At 40.4% G+C, this 17,351-nt stretch overlaps 2 protein-coding genes across 2 annotated transcripts; both read left to right on the forward strand.

Moving 5' to 3' along the window:
• The first annotated feature begins 1,664 nt into the window (after positions 1-1,664).
• On the forward strand, positions 1,665-4,759 carry med7 (mediator complex subunit 7). The gene is made up of 2 exons (XM_085368995.1): positions 1,665-1,770; positions 2,421-4,759. Exon 2 carries the CDS (start codon positions 2,430-2,432, stop codon positions 3,189-3,191), a length of 762 nt encoding a protein of 253 aa, XP_085225121.1. The 5' UTR covers positions 1,665-1,770; positions 2,421-2,429; the 3' UTR covers positions 3,192-4,759.
• Positions 4,760-5,456: 697 nt separating this feature from the next.
• Positions 5,457-16,961, forward strand: lonrf4 (LON peptidase N-terminal domain and ring finger 4). The gene is made up of 12 exons (XM_085369006.1): positions 5,457-6,265; positions 7,730-7,848; positions 9,362-9,484; positions 10,510-10,698; positions 10,912-11,029; positions 11,259-11,340; positions 11,531-11,645; positions 12,907-13,028; positions 13,143-13,301; positions 14,195-14,357; positions 14,442-14,591; positions 15,817-16,961. The coding sequence occupies exons 1-12, from the start codon at positions 5,968-5,970 to the stop codon at positions 15,964-15,966; spliced, it is 1,788 nt and encodes a 595-aa protein (XP_085225132.1). The 5' UTR covers positions 5,457-5,967; the 3' UTR covers positions 15,967-16,961.
• Positions 16,962-17,351: the final 390 nt, after the last annotated feature.

Here is a 17,351-nt window from a genome sequence, read left to right on the forward strand (position 1 = left end):
GGATTGAATGAGTTGGGATTGCCATTTAATTTAATTTAATTTAATTTAATTTAATTTAATTTAATTTAATTTAATTTAATTTAATTTAATTTAATTTAATTATTGTCAAAAAACAACAACAACAAAACAGATCCAAAAAGCCAAAATTACAAAATCGGCTTTGACTGTATATTTTTATACAGTTTGAACTGTGTAAATGTCAAAATTCAAGGCTCTTTCTTCTTTTGTCAATTAAAAACATTTCCAGAAAATACCTGAATTTAACATTTTTAGGAGTTAACGTGCTGTTGAATGGGAAATGTTCAGCAATTTTGTTCCATATGAGTATTTAATAAAAGAGAACATTTGTCATGCTGTATGTGAATAAGTGCAAATAAGTATAAAATAAGTGTAAAAGTAGATGTGAAGGACCGTGTGACACTAAATAATTTATTTTCTAAATCTAAAGCTCCAAACTAAAAATGTGGAAAGTTTTCATTTGTTTTAAAGATGTGACAGAATCAGAAGGGTGAACTTAAGATGCTCAATACACTATAGTGTTTAAAAGCATTCAACTGTATTTTATTCTTCTTGTTGTTTTAAGCCATATATAAGTGATAAATTGGGGGAAAAGAAAAAAAACAAAGGAAAGTTTAGAAAATTGTCTTATACTGACACAACGTTAAGGATAGATCCTTGAATTTTTAAGCTTTTGTCTCTTGTATTCGTAATAGTTTATATCTATTGTAATTTTCTTCCACATTTTATTTACCTCTTACCTGCTGCTGACCTTCTACCGCTCGTCCATTGAGAGCCTGCTAACCTACTGCATCACGGTATGGTATGGCAGCTGCACCAAGGTGGATAGAGTGAGGCTCCAGAGTGTGGTCAAGACAGCACAAAAGATCATTGGCTGCCCTCTCCCCTCCCTGATGGACATTTATTCCTCCCGCTGCCTCAGCAGAGCAGCAAACATTATCAAGGACAGCTCCCATCCTGGTTTCAACATGTTCAGCCTGCTTCCCTCAGGGAAGCGCTACAGGTGCATCAGCACAAAAACCCACAGACTCAAATACAGTTTCTTCCCCAAAGCCATAACCACCCTGAACTCACACATGCACCGATAACACAGCCCCCCCCCCCTCCCCCCAATTTTTTACATATTACTTTTTTTTTTAAAAACGTACATGTTTGTACAAAATGTATATATATATATATATATATATATATATATATATATATATATATCTTTTTCCCTATGTTAATACTGTCTATATGTATATAGCGCTGCAGAACTGTACCCCCCCGAGCATGTTTACACTGAGTACGAGGTGCTCTGTATCTCATTGTACAACTGTATAGTGACAATAAAGGCATTCTATTCTATTCTTTTCTATTCTATTCTAAAAGTATTGGTGGCGTTGTAAACTGCTGGTTTGCTTTGACTAGAAAAATATTTGACATTACCAAATGATAACAGGTGCTGGAGATGGTCACTATTGTAAAAAGACATCAGTCCTGTACAAAATAAGCTTCAAATTAAGCACTTTCGTATCAAAAACTACAAGATCAAGCGTGGTATCCTCACACCCAATCGGTGTTTAGTTTGTTCCATTGCTATCGTCCAATCCGCGGGACAAAAACCAATGACGTCGAGCCTTAGGGACTGAAACGAAAATCTTGTTAGTGTGGAATGGAAGGAGCTAAACTAGCTACAAGCTAATGGTCGGAACTAACGGACGTCTATATCTAGCGTCTTATATCTTCAGCGACTAAAGAGTTATTTGAAAGGTGTGTATAAATATCATAAGTCTTCCCCCTTTTAACGGTATTGTGGGTTAGCATTATATTTGGTGTAGCGATTTAACTCGTTAGCGGAGGTTAGCAGTTAGTCAGTCAGCAGGTAAGCTAACGACTGCAGTTAGTTGGAGAGTAAAGGGCTAACATGTTGATAAAACAAACAAAGGTTTGCGACAGTAAATGGTAGTCTTCACTCAACTCTATTCCCATGCAGACAGCGTTTAACATAAGTTATATGCAGATATTTACCGTACAGACAACTGGCTGGGCAGTTTGTGTTAGCATAGGCCTCTTAGCACATCTTTCGAAGCGATGGTCTCAAACAAACACTGAATTTGTTTGGAGTTAGTGCAAGCAAACTATTTAGACACGGCTAACGTCTCTGCAATTAAAAAGCTATGCCGTCTTTTTGCGGCAAACATCCTGCTTCTTGTCTACCTGTGCCCCCAATAGTGAAGTGAGAGAGACACCTTTTCACTTCTGTTATATTTAGGCACATAGCCTAAATTAATGTGTTTATGTTCAACTACTGTGAACTGTAAACACTTTTTTTTTTTTTAAAATTAAGATACTAAATTGCAAAACCTAATGTATGTTGCTTTCCTTTTTATATATATTGACACGGATTCTTGTGCTTTCAGGTCGGTATCATGGGTGAACCACAGCAGGTCAGCGCCCTGCCTCCTCCACCGATGCAGTACATCAAAGAGTACACAGATGAAAACATCCGCAAGGGTCTGGCCCCTAAGCCACCTCCACCCATCAGAGATAATTACATGATGTTTGGCAACCATTTCCAGTGTGATGACCTCATCATCCGGCCTCTCGAAAGCCAAGGCATTGAGAGGCTTCACCCTATGCAGTTTGACCACAAACGGGAGCTCAAGAAACTGAACATGTCCATTCTTGTGAACTTTTTGGACCTTCTGGACATCCTTATCAAGAGCCCTGGTAGTATAAAGCGTGAAGAAAAGCTGGAAGACATAAAGCTTCTGTTTGTCCATATGCACCATCTGATAAATGAGTACAGACCGCATCAAGCCAGGGAGACTCTAAGGGTGATGATGGAGGTCCAGAAAAGACAGAGGCTAGAGACAGCAGAGAGGTTCCAGAAACATCTGGAGAGGGTGGTGGAGATGATCCAGGGGTGCCTTGCCTCCCTGCCTGATGACTTGCCTCAAGTGGAAGGTCAGGATGGTGCTTGTGATGGGACAAAGAGTGCGCCTCCTGCAGCTAGTGTTGGCTGTTCATCTGGGCAGGCCACCAGGCTGAAAACAGAACCTATGGATATAGAGGAAGCAGCTGCCAGCTGCATGGCAACGAGTCAGCAGGAGAAGAGCATCCCTACTTCAAGAAGTGACAAATGGGACAAGGATGCTGCCATGTGCAGCATTATTGATGAACTAGCATAGTTTAATATTATGTTCTTTCTTTTTTGTCGTTTCTTTGCTGAACTCTGTGTAAATATGGCACTTTCGTACATGGTATACACAGAATATTTTTGTTCTTTTTATTTTATAACTGGTTATGTCACTGGTCTTTGCTCCACAAGTCTTTAACATGACTGCATTCTGCTATTGAGTTATACGTATATGGTTGTAATACATCTCTGTTCTCATGGTTTCATGCACGAGAGTGATTTAGAGAGTGAACATGTTATACCTGTGGTTTTTGCCATACACATAAAAAATGTGTGCCTGGGGCCTCAAGAATTATCAGCATTAAATCAAGTGTAACCACACTGTACAACAGTGATGCTCGGTAACCTCTCTTCTGACTTGGGAACTTTCAAAACACATCATCGACGAATGTTTCTTACTGCTAGCTTGAAACAGCTGGTGAGATAAAATGTTGGGCGCAACATTTTATCTCATTTCATCTTTGCTGTTTATGGCTTTCTCAACTGCATCGGTTCTCAAAGTTTTTCTAGTACGTTTAATTTAAATCCCCAAACTCCAGTTTTTATCCAACCACTAAGAAAAAAAGTTTTACTTAAAGGTCACATTAAGAAAAAATCCACTCAAGTTTCACTTCACCTTGTTGATTATACTGCACCAGTGTTTCCCGCCATGCAGGTAGTGTGAGAACTGCTGCTCTAATAAGATGAGCACTCCAGCAAGAGAAATGCACAGTCATGCTTTTGTCCATGTGTGTCAGTTAATGTGACTTTATCATTCACGTTTGTGTTGTTTTACTAGGTACCACACAGTAAGGCTGATGCCTAAACCTTTATTTAGAAGTGACCAGTGTACTCGTTCACCCACGAAACTTGAAACTATGACAATAAATGCTGTCACATTAACGGGAAGCTGTGAATGTCAGAAATGGACATTTGAGGGTGCTAGCTGTGTTTTCAAGGGCCCCATTGAATGTTGTTTTTATTTAAAATGTAGAAATTCTGACTAATTCCGGAAAACATATTCCCAGAATAGAAATTTTTAACATAGATCAGGTGGGGGTGCTAAGTTTGCATAATTGTAATAAACCCAATAAACAAATTTGCAGTCAGAGTGCAGTCATCTCACAGAAACATAGAGGGCTTTATTAGACCCGTCAGAGCAGAGTCGCATGAAAACTCATGTAAATGCTGGACTGCCTTTATGTTTGCAATGCATGATTCTTGTCACTGATTTGCAGATTGTGTAATCCATGGAGAGTCGTCACAAAAAAGTCGTCATGTATATTATGTAAAATGTCAAATAATTCTGACCCTTCCCTCTTTTATAGGTTTTCATAAGCATACCTAACAGTATAACCAATTTTGTGTTGCCTTGCAGCAGATTGCTCTTACACAACTGTTCAGGGAAAGAAATGTGAGCCTTTCAACTGGTTGCTTGTAAAGCAATTCAAGTGCACATGTTTGGTTGTTGAAACTGAAAATACACCTCAGGCTGGTGATTGCAGCGCAGATTTCACTACTTGCGTTTCTGTGATGTTAGCTGAGGTGTCTATGTAACTTGCATAAGTTCAATAAATCAGTGCGTGATACACAAGATGTGTTTTGGCCCAATTTTTCTTTTATTTGAAAAGACAACCCAAGGTTGTTTCTCTGAGAATTCATCAAGGATTTCTGTTCTAATGTCTGTGCAAAAAGTGTGCTGTTTTTGAAGCAGGCAGGAGTCATGATGTGTGTCGCTCTGAGACATAAAGAGTATGTGTATTTGGCCAGTTGCAAATTCCAGCTTTATTTCATTGACCTAGAGTAAATGCTCTGCAGCACACTGCATTTTATGTAATGATGTAATGGCACAAACTGTATGCACATTTTTAGCTGTGCATAGACGTTAAGCTGTGTTTGTGTTGACCTTTTGTTTTAAACGACAAACAGGATGGACAGAACCAGGTAATATGCACTGATCCTTTCACCGCACCCCCTCGGAAGTTATTACCCTTAGCTGGAATTCCCTGCTTTGAGGCAAGGTAGTTTCCATAATTTTCTCCACCCTTGGATTTATCATATCCACCATTTTTCCCCTACTCACGCTATACCATCAACTCGTGCCCTGGGGTAGTTTAAATGTACAGATGAAAATAATAGGAAGCGTAGTCGAAGGAATTATGTTATGAAACTCGGCATCGTTGGGTTTCACAACAGGGTGGAAAGCCATTCACTTCACCCAATCGGGTTGCTCGCTGCTGCGTCACGTGATCTTTATTTATGTAATGCAATGGTGTTACACAGTCACCTAGCTTCGTGGCCGCGGAGAAGTAGGCTACAGGGGTTAATAGCGGACTCGGATTACTAAAGAGAAATAACATTAATGTGCGGATTTACCGACCTCGATCGTGCGGCGTGTTTGGATTTTTGGAGCGTCGAGGAAACCGGCGCATTGGACTGGGAGCCGAGAGTCTTTTTTGAAAAGGGAACATGGCATTTGTCCCAATACAAAGACTAAGTTAGGGCTGAAAACGAACAATGTCACTGAATGTTTTGAACACGAAAAGAAAATTTGCCAGGTGAGCGTATGAGGACTCAGTTTTGCAGCCGGACGGAAAGCGGTCTGCTTTAGGCTGATGTGTGACACTATTATTAGTGCATCGCCAGCTGCCAGCATGTAATTTAAAGGGTCCTTGCAATAACAATACCGCCAAACCGTCTATCTGCAGTGCTTTGACGAACAAAGCGACAGTTCTTCCCGTGGGACACTGTACTAGTGACATAACCAGTAAAAAAAAAAAAAAAATACAATGGAAATGCTGGAGTGCCCCCTTTGCCTCTGTCTGATGTGCGAGCCGGTGACCGTGTCGTGCGGCCACACGTTCTGCCGGAGGTGCGTCGGGGGCTACCTGCCTTCCAAATGTCCGCTGTGCAAAGAGAGGCTAAAACAAAAGGAGGTGAAAAACACGAGGAACAACGTCTTGCTCATCGGCGTCGTGGAAAAGTGCTGGCCCGAAGAGAAGGGGATGAAGTGCCAAATTCAGGAGAAACTCAAAGCCACCGAGTTCGCGGAAGCGTTACGCTTAGCGAACGAGGGGCTGAACTTAGGTAAGTGACACACGTGAGAGGTCTTGACAAGTGCAGGCACACATAAGTGTGCGTGTGTGTTTTCTTTCTTTCTTTTTAAGTGTTTGTTTGATTTATAAATACTATTATTATTTTCCGTGGAATCAAATTACTTTTTTCCTCCTTTTCTTCCACTTTTACGCACTGCACATACTCTTTGCTGGTGTCCAGTGATGGTGCAGCCCCCCTAAAAGCCAAGTACCCGGGTTATTAAGAAGGTTAATAGAGAATGCAAAATGATCAAACATATTAAACCATTTGATTGAAACAACAAAGTAATTTGTGATTTGTGCTGAATAAGCAAGATGCAGTGGAAGAAACATCTGTCTCATTTAGCTGTATTACGCAGTTAAGCATTATGACATAAGGTGAGATGTCGATTGGATAAACGTATCTGGCACAGACTCGGTCGGTGTGTGTGCTTCTTTTATGCACCTCTGCAGGAGGAGGGGAATTTAAAGATGTTTTGTAATATTTTAAAAACTAAACAACTGCAGCCTTGCAAGCTGTTATCTGTGCAACTGCTTACCTTCGGCGTCTTTTGCATGTGCGGTTGATTTTTTTTCTTTTTATTTTCTTTTTTGGTTCATGCAGCCACAAGGAAGTAAAAGGGTCTGCTCCTGCCTTAGATGTGTCGATCAAGTCAGCAGGCGCCCAGGGGATCATGAGAGTGTTTGTGCTATGGGGAATCAGTTGAATTAACCTTCATGTTCGCCTCCTCTGCCAATCCAGTTAAATACTTCTACCTACCTTGCTCCAGCATTGCGGGCTCTTGTGTAACGAGCTCCCTGCAGATTTGTGAACTAGTTTTTTCCCCTTCTTCTTCTTTGTCTTTTCTTTTGATGATTTCTCATGGCACCTGTTCACTTTCACTTGTTTCAGAGGATCATTACCAAGAACTGACTTTGTGTTTGCAAATGCTTATGTGCATAACCTTGCAGGTTCTTTTGTAATGACTAGTCAAGCAGCTTTAGGTAACAATGTCACCAGGAACCTAGAATGCACACTAGTGTGTCAGCTGAAGCTAGAAAGTCTTGAATGGACTGGAATAGGAGATGACTGTGCACATATGTGAAGCAGAAGGTGCAGATGCTGTCGGCGCCAGGGGGGTGGAGGGGCTCGATCAAATATTAATTATCTTTATATAGCGTGCCCATGTGTGTGTTATGTCAGTGATTGAGGAGTGGCATTTAATTGCATTTTTTGTTTTATATGGTCAGTAGTGGTGCCAAAAGCAATTCTTTCCTTAAGGCGGCGCATCATAAGTTCTTGGGTCGATTTCCTCCATGCTCCAGAAAGCAGAATTACTTGTTATGTGGGCCTGTTACTACCTGATGCGTGTTTCCTCATTTGAATGTTTGGATTGTTTTAATTTTGGCCACTTCTCCTCAAAAGCTCCACACACCATCATCCCTCACCTATCTCACCTTTTCTCACTTCCTCTAGTCCCAGACGACCAGAGTTTGAAGGTGTTCAGGGCCGAAGCGAACTTGGGCCTGAGGCGTTTCTCCGACGCTCTGACGGACCTCGACTACCTCTGCTGCCTTCGCCCCAGCTGGACGGAGGTGAGAACGGAGCGGAGCCAGCCAGACGCAGTGTGCCTTTGCTGTCTGTGTGGTTCTTTTGTCCGGACAACAAAAGCTGATCTGTTGTAGGGAACATTAACAGTGCCACATTTATAGCATTTCACTGCACTCTGGTGTGGGAAAGCCGAATCTGAACCTCCACACCCTCCCACTGTCGGCTTGGTTTTGTAACATGCATGCTACGGCACAACCGTAACTGCAGGAAGAAGGTGTTACCTCATTTCATAATTTGCCTTACCATGTCGACCTGATACATTTGAAGCAATTCCCCTGCTTTTATTGATGTTATGTCATTCACAATGTTATGCAAACAGCTACTTATGTCATAATGTCATTTAATCACTCCATGCCAGTGGGTGACTCACTGCTAATGCAGAAAAACATACTGTACAGAGTCCATTATTGCATTGTTTCTGTTTTTATATCTAAATTTAGACAAAGCGGAGGTTATTGTACTCGGCCCTAGAAATCCTAGGAACATGGTTTCTAACAAGATGCTTACTCTGGGTGGCATCACCTTTGGCCTTTAGTAGCACCATGAGGAACCTTGGAATTGTTTATGACCAGGATATGTCCTTCAGCACACATACTAAACAAGGACTGTCTTCATTCATTTGCACGATATCTCTAAAATTAGAAACATCCTATCTCACCTCTGCTGAAAAACTAGTTCATGCATTTATTACTTCTAGGCTGCACTATTCATTATTAGTATCAGGTTGTTCTAAAAATTCCCTGAAAAGTTTTCAGTTGATTCAAAATTCTGAGTACTGACGGGGACTAGAAAGAGAGCATATTTCTCCCATATTAGGTTCTTTTCATTGCATCAATGTTAATTCATAATTAAATATAATTAATTAAATCCTTCTCCTCACTTACAAAACGTTGAATAATTAGGTCCCATCTTATCTTAACGACCTCTTAGTACCATATCAACCCATTAGAGCTCTTTGCTCTCAGACTGCTGGCTTTCTTGTACTTCCTAGGATTACTGGGAGGCAGAGCCTTCAGCTTTTAGACCCATCTTCTGTAGAACCAGCTCCCAGTTTGGATTTGAGAGACATACATGGTCTCTGCTTTTCACATTAGGCATAGAACTTTCCTTTTTGATAAAGCATATAGTTAGGGCTGGATCAGCTGACCCTGAACGCTCCCTTAGTTAAACTGTAATAGGCCTAAGCTGGTGCTTGTCTTATTGCTGGCGTTTCTTTCTAATATTAGGGTCGTTACCTTACAATAGAAAGCACCTTGTCATTGTGATAGTTATATTTATATAGTTAAAACTGAATTGAACTGAATATCCAGAGATGTTATTTTACAGGAAATGTTCCATAACACCATCATTTTACAGTTTGACTGACTCTGCCTCTAGTGCAGAAAAAAAAATCTGTAATTCTGCAACATACTTCATGTAGAGTTTTTGTTTAAATGCTCTGGAGGTCTTTGCTTAAACAGACACCAATGTGCTGATTGCATCATTCTGTTTGTGCAGGGCTCCTTTCATAAAGGGAATGTACTGTTGGAAATGGGTCAGCAGAAAGAAGCCCTCATCCACTTCCACCGTTGCCTAAAACTTCAAGCTGATTTTGTTCCCGCAAAGAGCCAGATTAAGAAGGTCTGTTAAACCTCCCAAGAACTCATCAGTGAGAAATGTAATGTAATTCAAGTTGAAGAGCACATGCGATTCCTTATGTATAACAGGATGTAGCACAGACATAGACACTGCTAAATGAAAGGCTGGAGTCATAGAAGGTTAAAGCAGCACCTGCAATAGCATTCTGCGCAGAGTTGCGCAAATCATTTAAAGAACAGGTGATCTTAAGAGATGTTTTAGGATCTGACCTGAATTTTTGATATGTGTGAATGTATGATTTTTTTTTTAATTATAGGTCACACCATGGGTCATATGTTCAGAAGGCAAACATACCTCTAATAACAGATGCAATCAGTTATTAGAGAGCTAATTTTAAAGTTTGAACTTCCAAATCAGTTTAGATTTAGTTTGTTTCTCTCTCTGTGTGTGTGTGTGTGTGTGTGTGTGTGTTTAAATCAAACAACTGAATGAATGAATGAATAGATAAATAAATAAATAAATAAATAAATAAATAAATATACATGATATCACTGTATAATATAACCCATGATTACAGGCATAATTCCCTTGTAATTAAATGGAACTTTAATATTTTTTATTTGAAATTACAATATGGTTGTATTTACCTACAAATACTTAAAGTTACGCACGATAGAATAAATTTGTAGTCATTTTTTTACAAGAAAAAAAGAAATAATTATATTGTAAATACATGTTAAGCTGGGCATCATTTCATAGAAACTTTGTGAAATGTAAGGAATATGGCACTTGTACGGGCTGTATTATGGTGCAGGTGAAGTACTTAAATTTACTTAAAGAGTTATTATTTCTTTGAAAAAAAGCCTTTTTACCCCTTTATTCTAGTGTACCTACCATAAAATATTAAAATTAATACTTAAAATTAATGTTCACACCCCCATTTTAGCTTTATTTGCATTACTTCACTTAGTTCAGTCTTCTTGCACTAAAACCTAACTTCACTGTGATGACAGTGAGGTATCATGGCACATTTTCTTTTTATATTGATTTTATTCTTACAATGGCAGATCCTGGAGGCAGAGGGAGTGGAAGTGCCAGAGGAGATGCCCTGCATTTTGCAGGCAGTGTCCGAGTACCTAAAAGAGCCCTGTCCCATCACAACCCTCGGCAGCTCGCAGGGGCCGGTTCATGCTGAAGGCTTCAAACATCCTCATGGAGATAAGGGAGAAGGAAAAGGGAGAAGAGATACACATCAGGTAAACATTTCATATGTAGTTAGAAAATGAGTTTTAAAGATTAAGAAAAACAGGAAAAAAAAAAAACATGAGGCGTGTCAGAATTTGCAAATAGATGGCCGTAGTCCTGGAATTTCCTCTGTTTTAAGGTCCTCCCATGAGGTGAGTGTGGGGAAGCTTATGCACTTAAAAATAAATCTTAACAGATAAAACCTAATATCTGCTTTCTCCAAGGTGAAGCATGACACGGGTACTGAATGCTGCCTCAGCCTCTGCCAAGCGGTTTCCTTCCTCCCCGCTGCTGATGAGGATGAAGAGATGATGACGAGGAAAGAAGACTTGCACGGCAAGTGTAAGTCAATATATCGGTGCTCGCATTCATTATGATTTGACTCTCATCTTTAACATCGGCGTACCCAGTAGGAGTCATTTTTGTCTTTTGCAACTGCAAACAGCTTTCTCCACCCCCGCCACCCAGCAGATGGTTTGAAACTACACGATGATCGGGACTTGTTTTCCGAAAGGTCAAACTCACTGCAAACGTTTCAAGGGAATCTGTTTTTGTGTCTTTTCTCTTTCAGTCTTAGGTGAAAGTTATCACGAGAGAGAGAACGGCATGGTTATTCTCACCGTGTCAGACTTTGAGTGCCCTCTCTGCATTAGGTGAGTGTGTTGGACTGCTCGCTGCAATCAATAATGCACCGCTGTTTGTAACGGGGTCATATATCTGGCTGGTCTCGCTTTCCTTGCTTTGTCTGGTTAGTGTTTAGCACACATGCCAGCACTCACCAGATTTAACAGCTAAATCATACATAGCATAAACAGCCTAATGTGTTATGTCTGTCCTCTAAAGGTTATTTTTTGAGCCAGTCACAACTCCTTGTGGGCACACATTCTGCAAAAACTGCATCGAGAGGAGCCTAGACCACAACCTCCGCTGTCCACTCTGCAAACAGCCGCTGCAAGAGGTAACTAGACTGAGTGCATTTAAACCCAATGGGAAGAAGGCCAAACAGCTCCACTTTAAATAAAAAAGTACTTTTTTTATTATATAAGCTTTGTTAATGCTACCACATTGCGGTCTTCAGGCGCCAGATTTAGCTCAGGCACTCTGACATGAATCTTTTCAATGCTCTACTTTTGTGACAATGTGTGCAAAGATACTGGGCCTCATTTTCTAATAGAAATGTTACTAAGCACACTCAAAATCAATGTTGGATTTATGTTGGCCAATTTAATTCTTAATACTGTCTGTGTGTCAGTCAATCTGAATCATTTTAAACCAGTGGGCTCTGGCTTGCTACCTGCAATCTGCAACATACAACATGCTATCACACTCTTTTATCCCCATTTCACTGTTTATAAGGAAACACATTTAAATCTGTACCATTCAAACAAAGGAAAGAGAAGGTCTGGCTGAAGACACTGAAACAATAGTATCTGAAGAGGAAGGAAGAAAAGGCACACTTTCCAAAGTTTTTCCACAGGGGTGATCATGCTTTAAAAGTGGGCTGAAATAAATAGCAGCTTTGCTGAATATATTTTAACCTAATAAAGCTAACTGTGGCTGAAGAAAAAAAAGGAACGTTTTAGCATAAAAAATACTAACAGACCATAAGAATAAGACACTTAGAGGATATGGCGCAGCTGGTCTGTTAGCCCAAGATGAAAAACTTCAGGGAATTTTTGAACAACACTCATATCAGTCGCTATATGCGGGACTACAGAGGAATAACACTGAAACTGAAGACATCCAGCACGGATTCAAGTTGATTTTAGTAAATGGGATGATACCTATAGGACATGTAAAATAGCCAAAATGAAGTAATCACACAGTTATATCAGCACAGTTATATTTTTCGACAGTAGCTGTATATACAGCTGAGACAAGACTTTAAAAATGTACTATATTTAAAAAAAAAAAATCAATATTTTAAGGGTGGCTTCAGTAGAAATTACTTGTGCTGCTAATTTGCGTATTTGCATATTATATGCATACTTGCACCACTGCATTTCATGCTTCCATTGCTGGACTACTGCCACTGGAGTATCCGTAATCAAACACAGACAAATCAGTCACAGACAAATGTATATCTATGAGCACCCTGACACTCACATTAATGATGGAGCACAACAGTGCAAAGTATAATTTTGTTTAATGGTTGCAGGGGTTTTTTTTTGTTTTTTTTTTGCAGTACTGTAGTATCTTTTCTTTCTTCTCATTTCCAGTACTTCAGAAACAGGAAGTACAACCCCACAGTTCTGCTCCAGGACATCATGACCCGACTTTTTGCCCCCCAGTTGGCTGAGAGGAAACAGGTCCACGATGCTGAGATGGCTGAACTGTCAAAGTAGGCGCTTCACCGACACAGTCTACACCTAATTATTGTCGCGACTTTAATAGATTGTTTTGTCACAAAATAGCCCGTTGTCCTTACAGTTGTGGTCTTTTCTCTTTCTTCTAGTCTCACTAAGGACATCCCTATATTTATCTGCACCGTGGCCTACCCTGGAGTGCCCTGTCCACTGCATGTGTTTGAGCCTCGCTATCGGCTGATGATGCGCCGCTGCATGGAAACCGGCACCAAGAAGTTTGGCATGTGCAGCTACGAGCATGGCAGAGGGTATGCAACAGAATCTTCTACCTATTTCCACACGTAGCATACTGTACATCAAATTATGATGATGATGTTGGGATGAGAACAGTGGCCTATATGATTGCATGTGTATAGAAATTTAAAATAACTTTCTCTAGGCTGTCTGTGTGTGTAGAGAGATTTTGGGTTTGACATTTTCCCGACTGTGAAGCTCACAACAGGCTAGGTGGAACCTGATGGGAATGTCAGCAGGGCACCGCAAGTAGACAGCGCAGGGGCAAAGTTTAAATCACTGATCTGTGACCCTGAGGGGATGGGAAAATAACAACATGGTCACAGGTTTGCCATGAGATCTGCTGTGCATTTTCATCTGCTTCTGAATAGCGTGCCTTTAAAGATCACACTACAACCTCCAGGGCTGAAAAATAAAGCCAGCACAGACTGGAAAAAAAAATCTGTAGTTCCTTGAGTGGCCACTGGACTCTTGGCCCCAAAAAGCAAGTCAGTATCCAGAGACCATAGACACTAATGTTGAGGCTCTAAAATGTGGTCCAGAAACTAATCTAATCTAACTAATCTCATCCATCTGATATGTGTATATATACAGTCTGTGCTGGGTATACCATGTTCTTGTAGGGAGACAGCAGTCATGGTGGGACTTTGATGACCTTAATCATTTTTAAGTTATCCTCATCTTTGTGTCACAGGTTGACATGGTTTCCAGTTACGTTCTTGTGTTCCTTCAAGCTAATAATGCCTTGAAAACGCACAGAACAAAACTAGTTTATATTCATTACTATCGCAAAATAAGCTTTACTCCAACCCCCTCATATTCTTCCTGCATAATTTTCTAATTATTGCATTAAGATGTATTTTAATATGTTGAACCTAAAGACTGCTTTTTATCTCTTGTGCGTCAGATTCGCAGACTATGGCTGTATGCTGGAGATTCTCGATCTGGAGCTCTTGCCTGATGGACGTTCTTATGTGGAAACAATTGGTGGGAGCAGATTCAAGGTACTGAAAAGAGGCCAAAGGGATGGTTACCACACCGCTGATATAGAGTACCTAGAGGACATCAAGGTGAGGGTTTCTGAGATTACAAACAGCAGCATTTCTCTCTCTGTCTCTCTCTTTGTGATTGTTAATATCGTTGCGTCCTCTTAGGTTGATGGCAGTGAGTTGGAGCTTCTGCAGCGTCTGCACGACAGCGTGTACCAGCAGGCCCAGGACTGGTACCAGCGACTCGGCAGCCGCATCCGTGAACAGATCAACAGACAGTATGGTGCTATGCCGGATAAGGAGGACAACATTCAGGTTTGTGCTTTAAGTGTGACGTTTGCTCTGATAACCTTTGTAAAACTCATTTCCCTCACTCTGCTCAGTAGCCACTGCTTTTACCCTTTTAAATGTCAAATAGTGACCAGTGTTATCATGAGTGCAAAAAAAATCTAAAAGATTAATTTTTTTTCTTAAGTATTCTGATCGATGTTTTCATGCGTCGTATTAGTATGTAATAGTAATGTTTAAGTTATAATAGCAATAGCAAAAACACTGAGGTTTTGCCTCAGCACGTCATTGACCAGTGAGATTATGTAATTGCAGCTACGTCCAAATTTTATATTCAGATGTTGGTTTTGAGTAGTGTTTCTTTAAAGAATGGCTTTTCTTTTATCTTTCAGTCTCTTTAAATGATTTTGTGGTAGTGGAACAGAGAATTATCCAGAGTATTATTCAGTTACACTTAGGTTTGGGCGATTGGACGAATATATCGATCGTTTTTACAAGGGCGATTTATTCATTTATTTGCCAGTGGGTACGTTTGCTAATAATGATGCAGCTAATAGAAAAGTCAACAGAAAAAAAAAGTAATAGCGTTGTTTTAACAGCACCTTGTTTCATCTGCGAGCAAATGCACCCTCCTCAGAGTGCGCCCAAATGCTTGTTGATGGAGCTGCAGAAGCTGGTGATAGCCTAGCCTAGCATACTCAGCCGGATGGCGGACACGTACAAGTCGTGTTTGAGTACTTTGCTCGTACTATACGTCTGCACAAGTCACACACCGCTTTGGTTACATCCTTAGGTTTACCCTTTTTCGTCCCAAATGGGCTGTCAGCGTTAACGCGCCGTCATCACGACTAACATGATTAACAATTAACCCATCTGGAGCACAGACTGACTCAAAATCCCTGAAATGTCTGGATTTCGGGCAGTTTGTCCAAAGTTTGTTCATTCTGCGCTCCAAATGAGTTAATTGTGATGACCGCATTAACGCCGACAGCCCTAATTTTTTGGGGAAATTAGTTCGTTCATGTTTGGACTTCTGAGTTGTAGACGCGCAAATCCGTCTGTGCCTGATTACATTGCTGCGCCTGTCAAAAAGTCTGCACAGGCGCGAATGTATCGCCCATCCTCAATTATTGGATTGACGATTGTCGGTTGGTTGAGAGAATTTAAGTTTTCATTACCATCACAGGGTTATTGGACTGGTTTGGCACTTAATGTATTTTCATGATTACAGAGGCTAAACTTTCTCTTTTAGGCTTCGCCTAATGGTCCAGGATGGTGCTGGTGGCTGCTGTCTGTCCTCCAGCTGGACCCCGCCTATCAGACCACCGTCCTGTCCCTGAACTCTCTCAAAGATCGCCTGGGACACCTCCGCCTTGTCCTTGAGTACTTCTCTCAGAGCTAAACCCTCCAGCACAGTGGTACTGAGACCACGGCTAACTGACACCAATATTATGCACAGCACATTTAAAAAAGAAGTGAAATCAAACAAATGCGCACACAACACATTTTGAGTTTCAGGGTTTGGTTTGTAACTATCCTGTATCGTTTCTATGGACTGTGCTCGAGTCACAACTGAAAGCCAGATCACCTGGCTGCTAGCTAAAAGCTTGTGATTTTTATCACACAATCCAGTTGGTCAGAGTCAGGTTTTTGCTCTTTTGAGTGCTTTATATATTTCTTACACCAGAATATTCTTCTGCGCACACACACTGTACATGCTGTACCAGTGAGAACTACAGGGTTGACCAAAGATTGATCATGAATTGTGGGGAAATCGATAACATTGCAGAAAACTAACACTGGGTGTCACTGTTTTACTCCAGTTGTTACATTTAGAAAATCATGCAATAGCATCAGCCCAACTGTTAAACGTGCATATATGATCTACTTCAGCTGCACTTGTTGCATTCAGAAGGAAGAGAGCTGAAATAAGCATAAACAGCAATCGGCACTTAATTTGTAGAGATATTTTTGCAAGACTATGAACCTCCAGAGGGTGAAAGTTCATGTGCCAAAATATTTTTTGGGGAAAATTCACAGTGATTGTCTTGTGCTGCACAACACTATTTGTAATGCCTGCATGTTAACTGCATCTACGCTATTGACTATGACTAAGTTTGTACTATTAAAGAATATTCTAAGATCCCTATTTAGCACTGGCAAATAATCCAGTAATTTATACTATCACATGGCAGCAACTTGAGTATCACTTTTTAAAGAGTAAAAGCTGCTGTTTTTTTTCTTTTTCAGTGAAATGATGGCATTGAGATAGCAGCAGGTTTGCATTATGCTACAAACCTGCGATTATGCATGCTGATGGTCAAGTAGCAGCACAGCACTGCATGTACGTGTGTCAGGCGTAAAATAACAAGTCACTCTTGACACAAGCCATTTTTTTCCACTTCTTTCTTTTTTCTTTTCTTTTTTTTTTTTTTTTTCAAAAGTAGATATGGTGTGTTGTCTGCACTGATAACAGTTACTGTAAAGTTTGAGTCTGTGTAGGTGGTGACACCTAACTCTGGCCCATCTACCACCAAAGTCGTGGTGCCTTTGAGTGCCTGGGCTGACCCACCAGGAGACCTGCAAGTCTTAGTTTTTACATGGCGTTGATGATGAACTGGGTGATCTTTTGTGGATATAGTGCTACATTCCGTGGAATGTTGAAGCTGTAAAGTAACATAGAACTAATTTACTAAACACTATAGGCTTAACTGGGTGATTTTAAAAAAGAAAAATTGATACATGTGCCATTGATATTTCTATATTAATTGCTTTATATAAATAGCT

The sequence above is a fragment of the Diplotaxodon limnothrissa genome, linkage group LG2 (genome assembly GCF_057381915.1).
Source record: "Diplotaxodon limnothrissa isolate DT_005_m linkage group LG2, D_limnothrissa_male_GT1.1, whole genome shotgun sequence".
In the NCBI taxonomy this organism is placed as follows: domain Eukaryota; kingdom Metazoa; phylum Chordata; class Actinopteri; order Cichliformes; family Cichlidae; genus Diplotaxodon; species Diplotaxodon limnothrissa.

Excerpts from the sequence above, each read along its gene's own strand:
- med7 (XM_085368995.1), top strand. The coding sequence starts at position 2,430 with ATGGGTGAACCACAGCAGGTCAGCGCCCTGCCTCCTCCACCGATGCAG.
- lonrf4 (XM_085369006.1), top strand. The coding sequence starts at position 5,968 with ATGGAAATGCTGGAGTGCCCCCTTTGCCTCTGTCTGATGTGCGAGCCG. Across the intron at positions 11,646-12,906 it reads GCAAACAGCCGCTGCAAGAG|TACTTCAGAAACAGGAAGTA; the intron begins GTAACTAGACTG and ends TCTCATTTCCAG. Across the intron at positions 13,029-13,142 it reads GAGATGGCTGAACTGTCAAA|TCTCACTAAGGACATCCCTA; the intron begins GTAGGCGCTTCA and ends TCTTTCTTCTAG.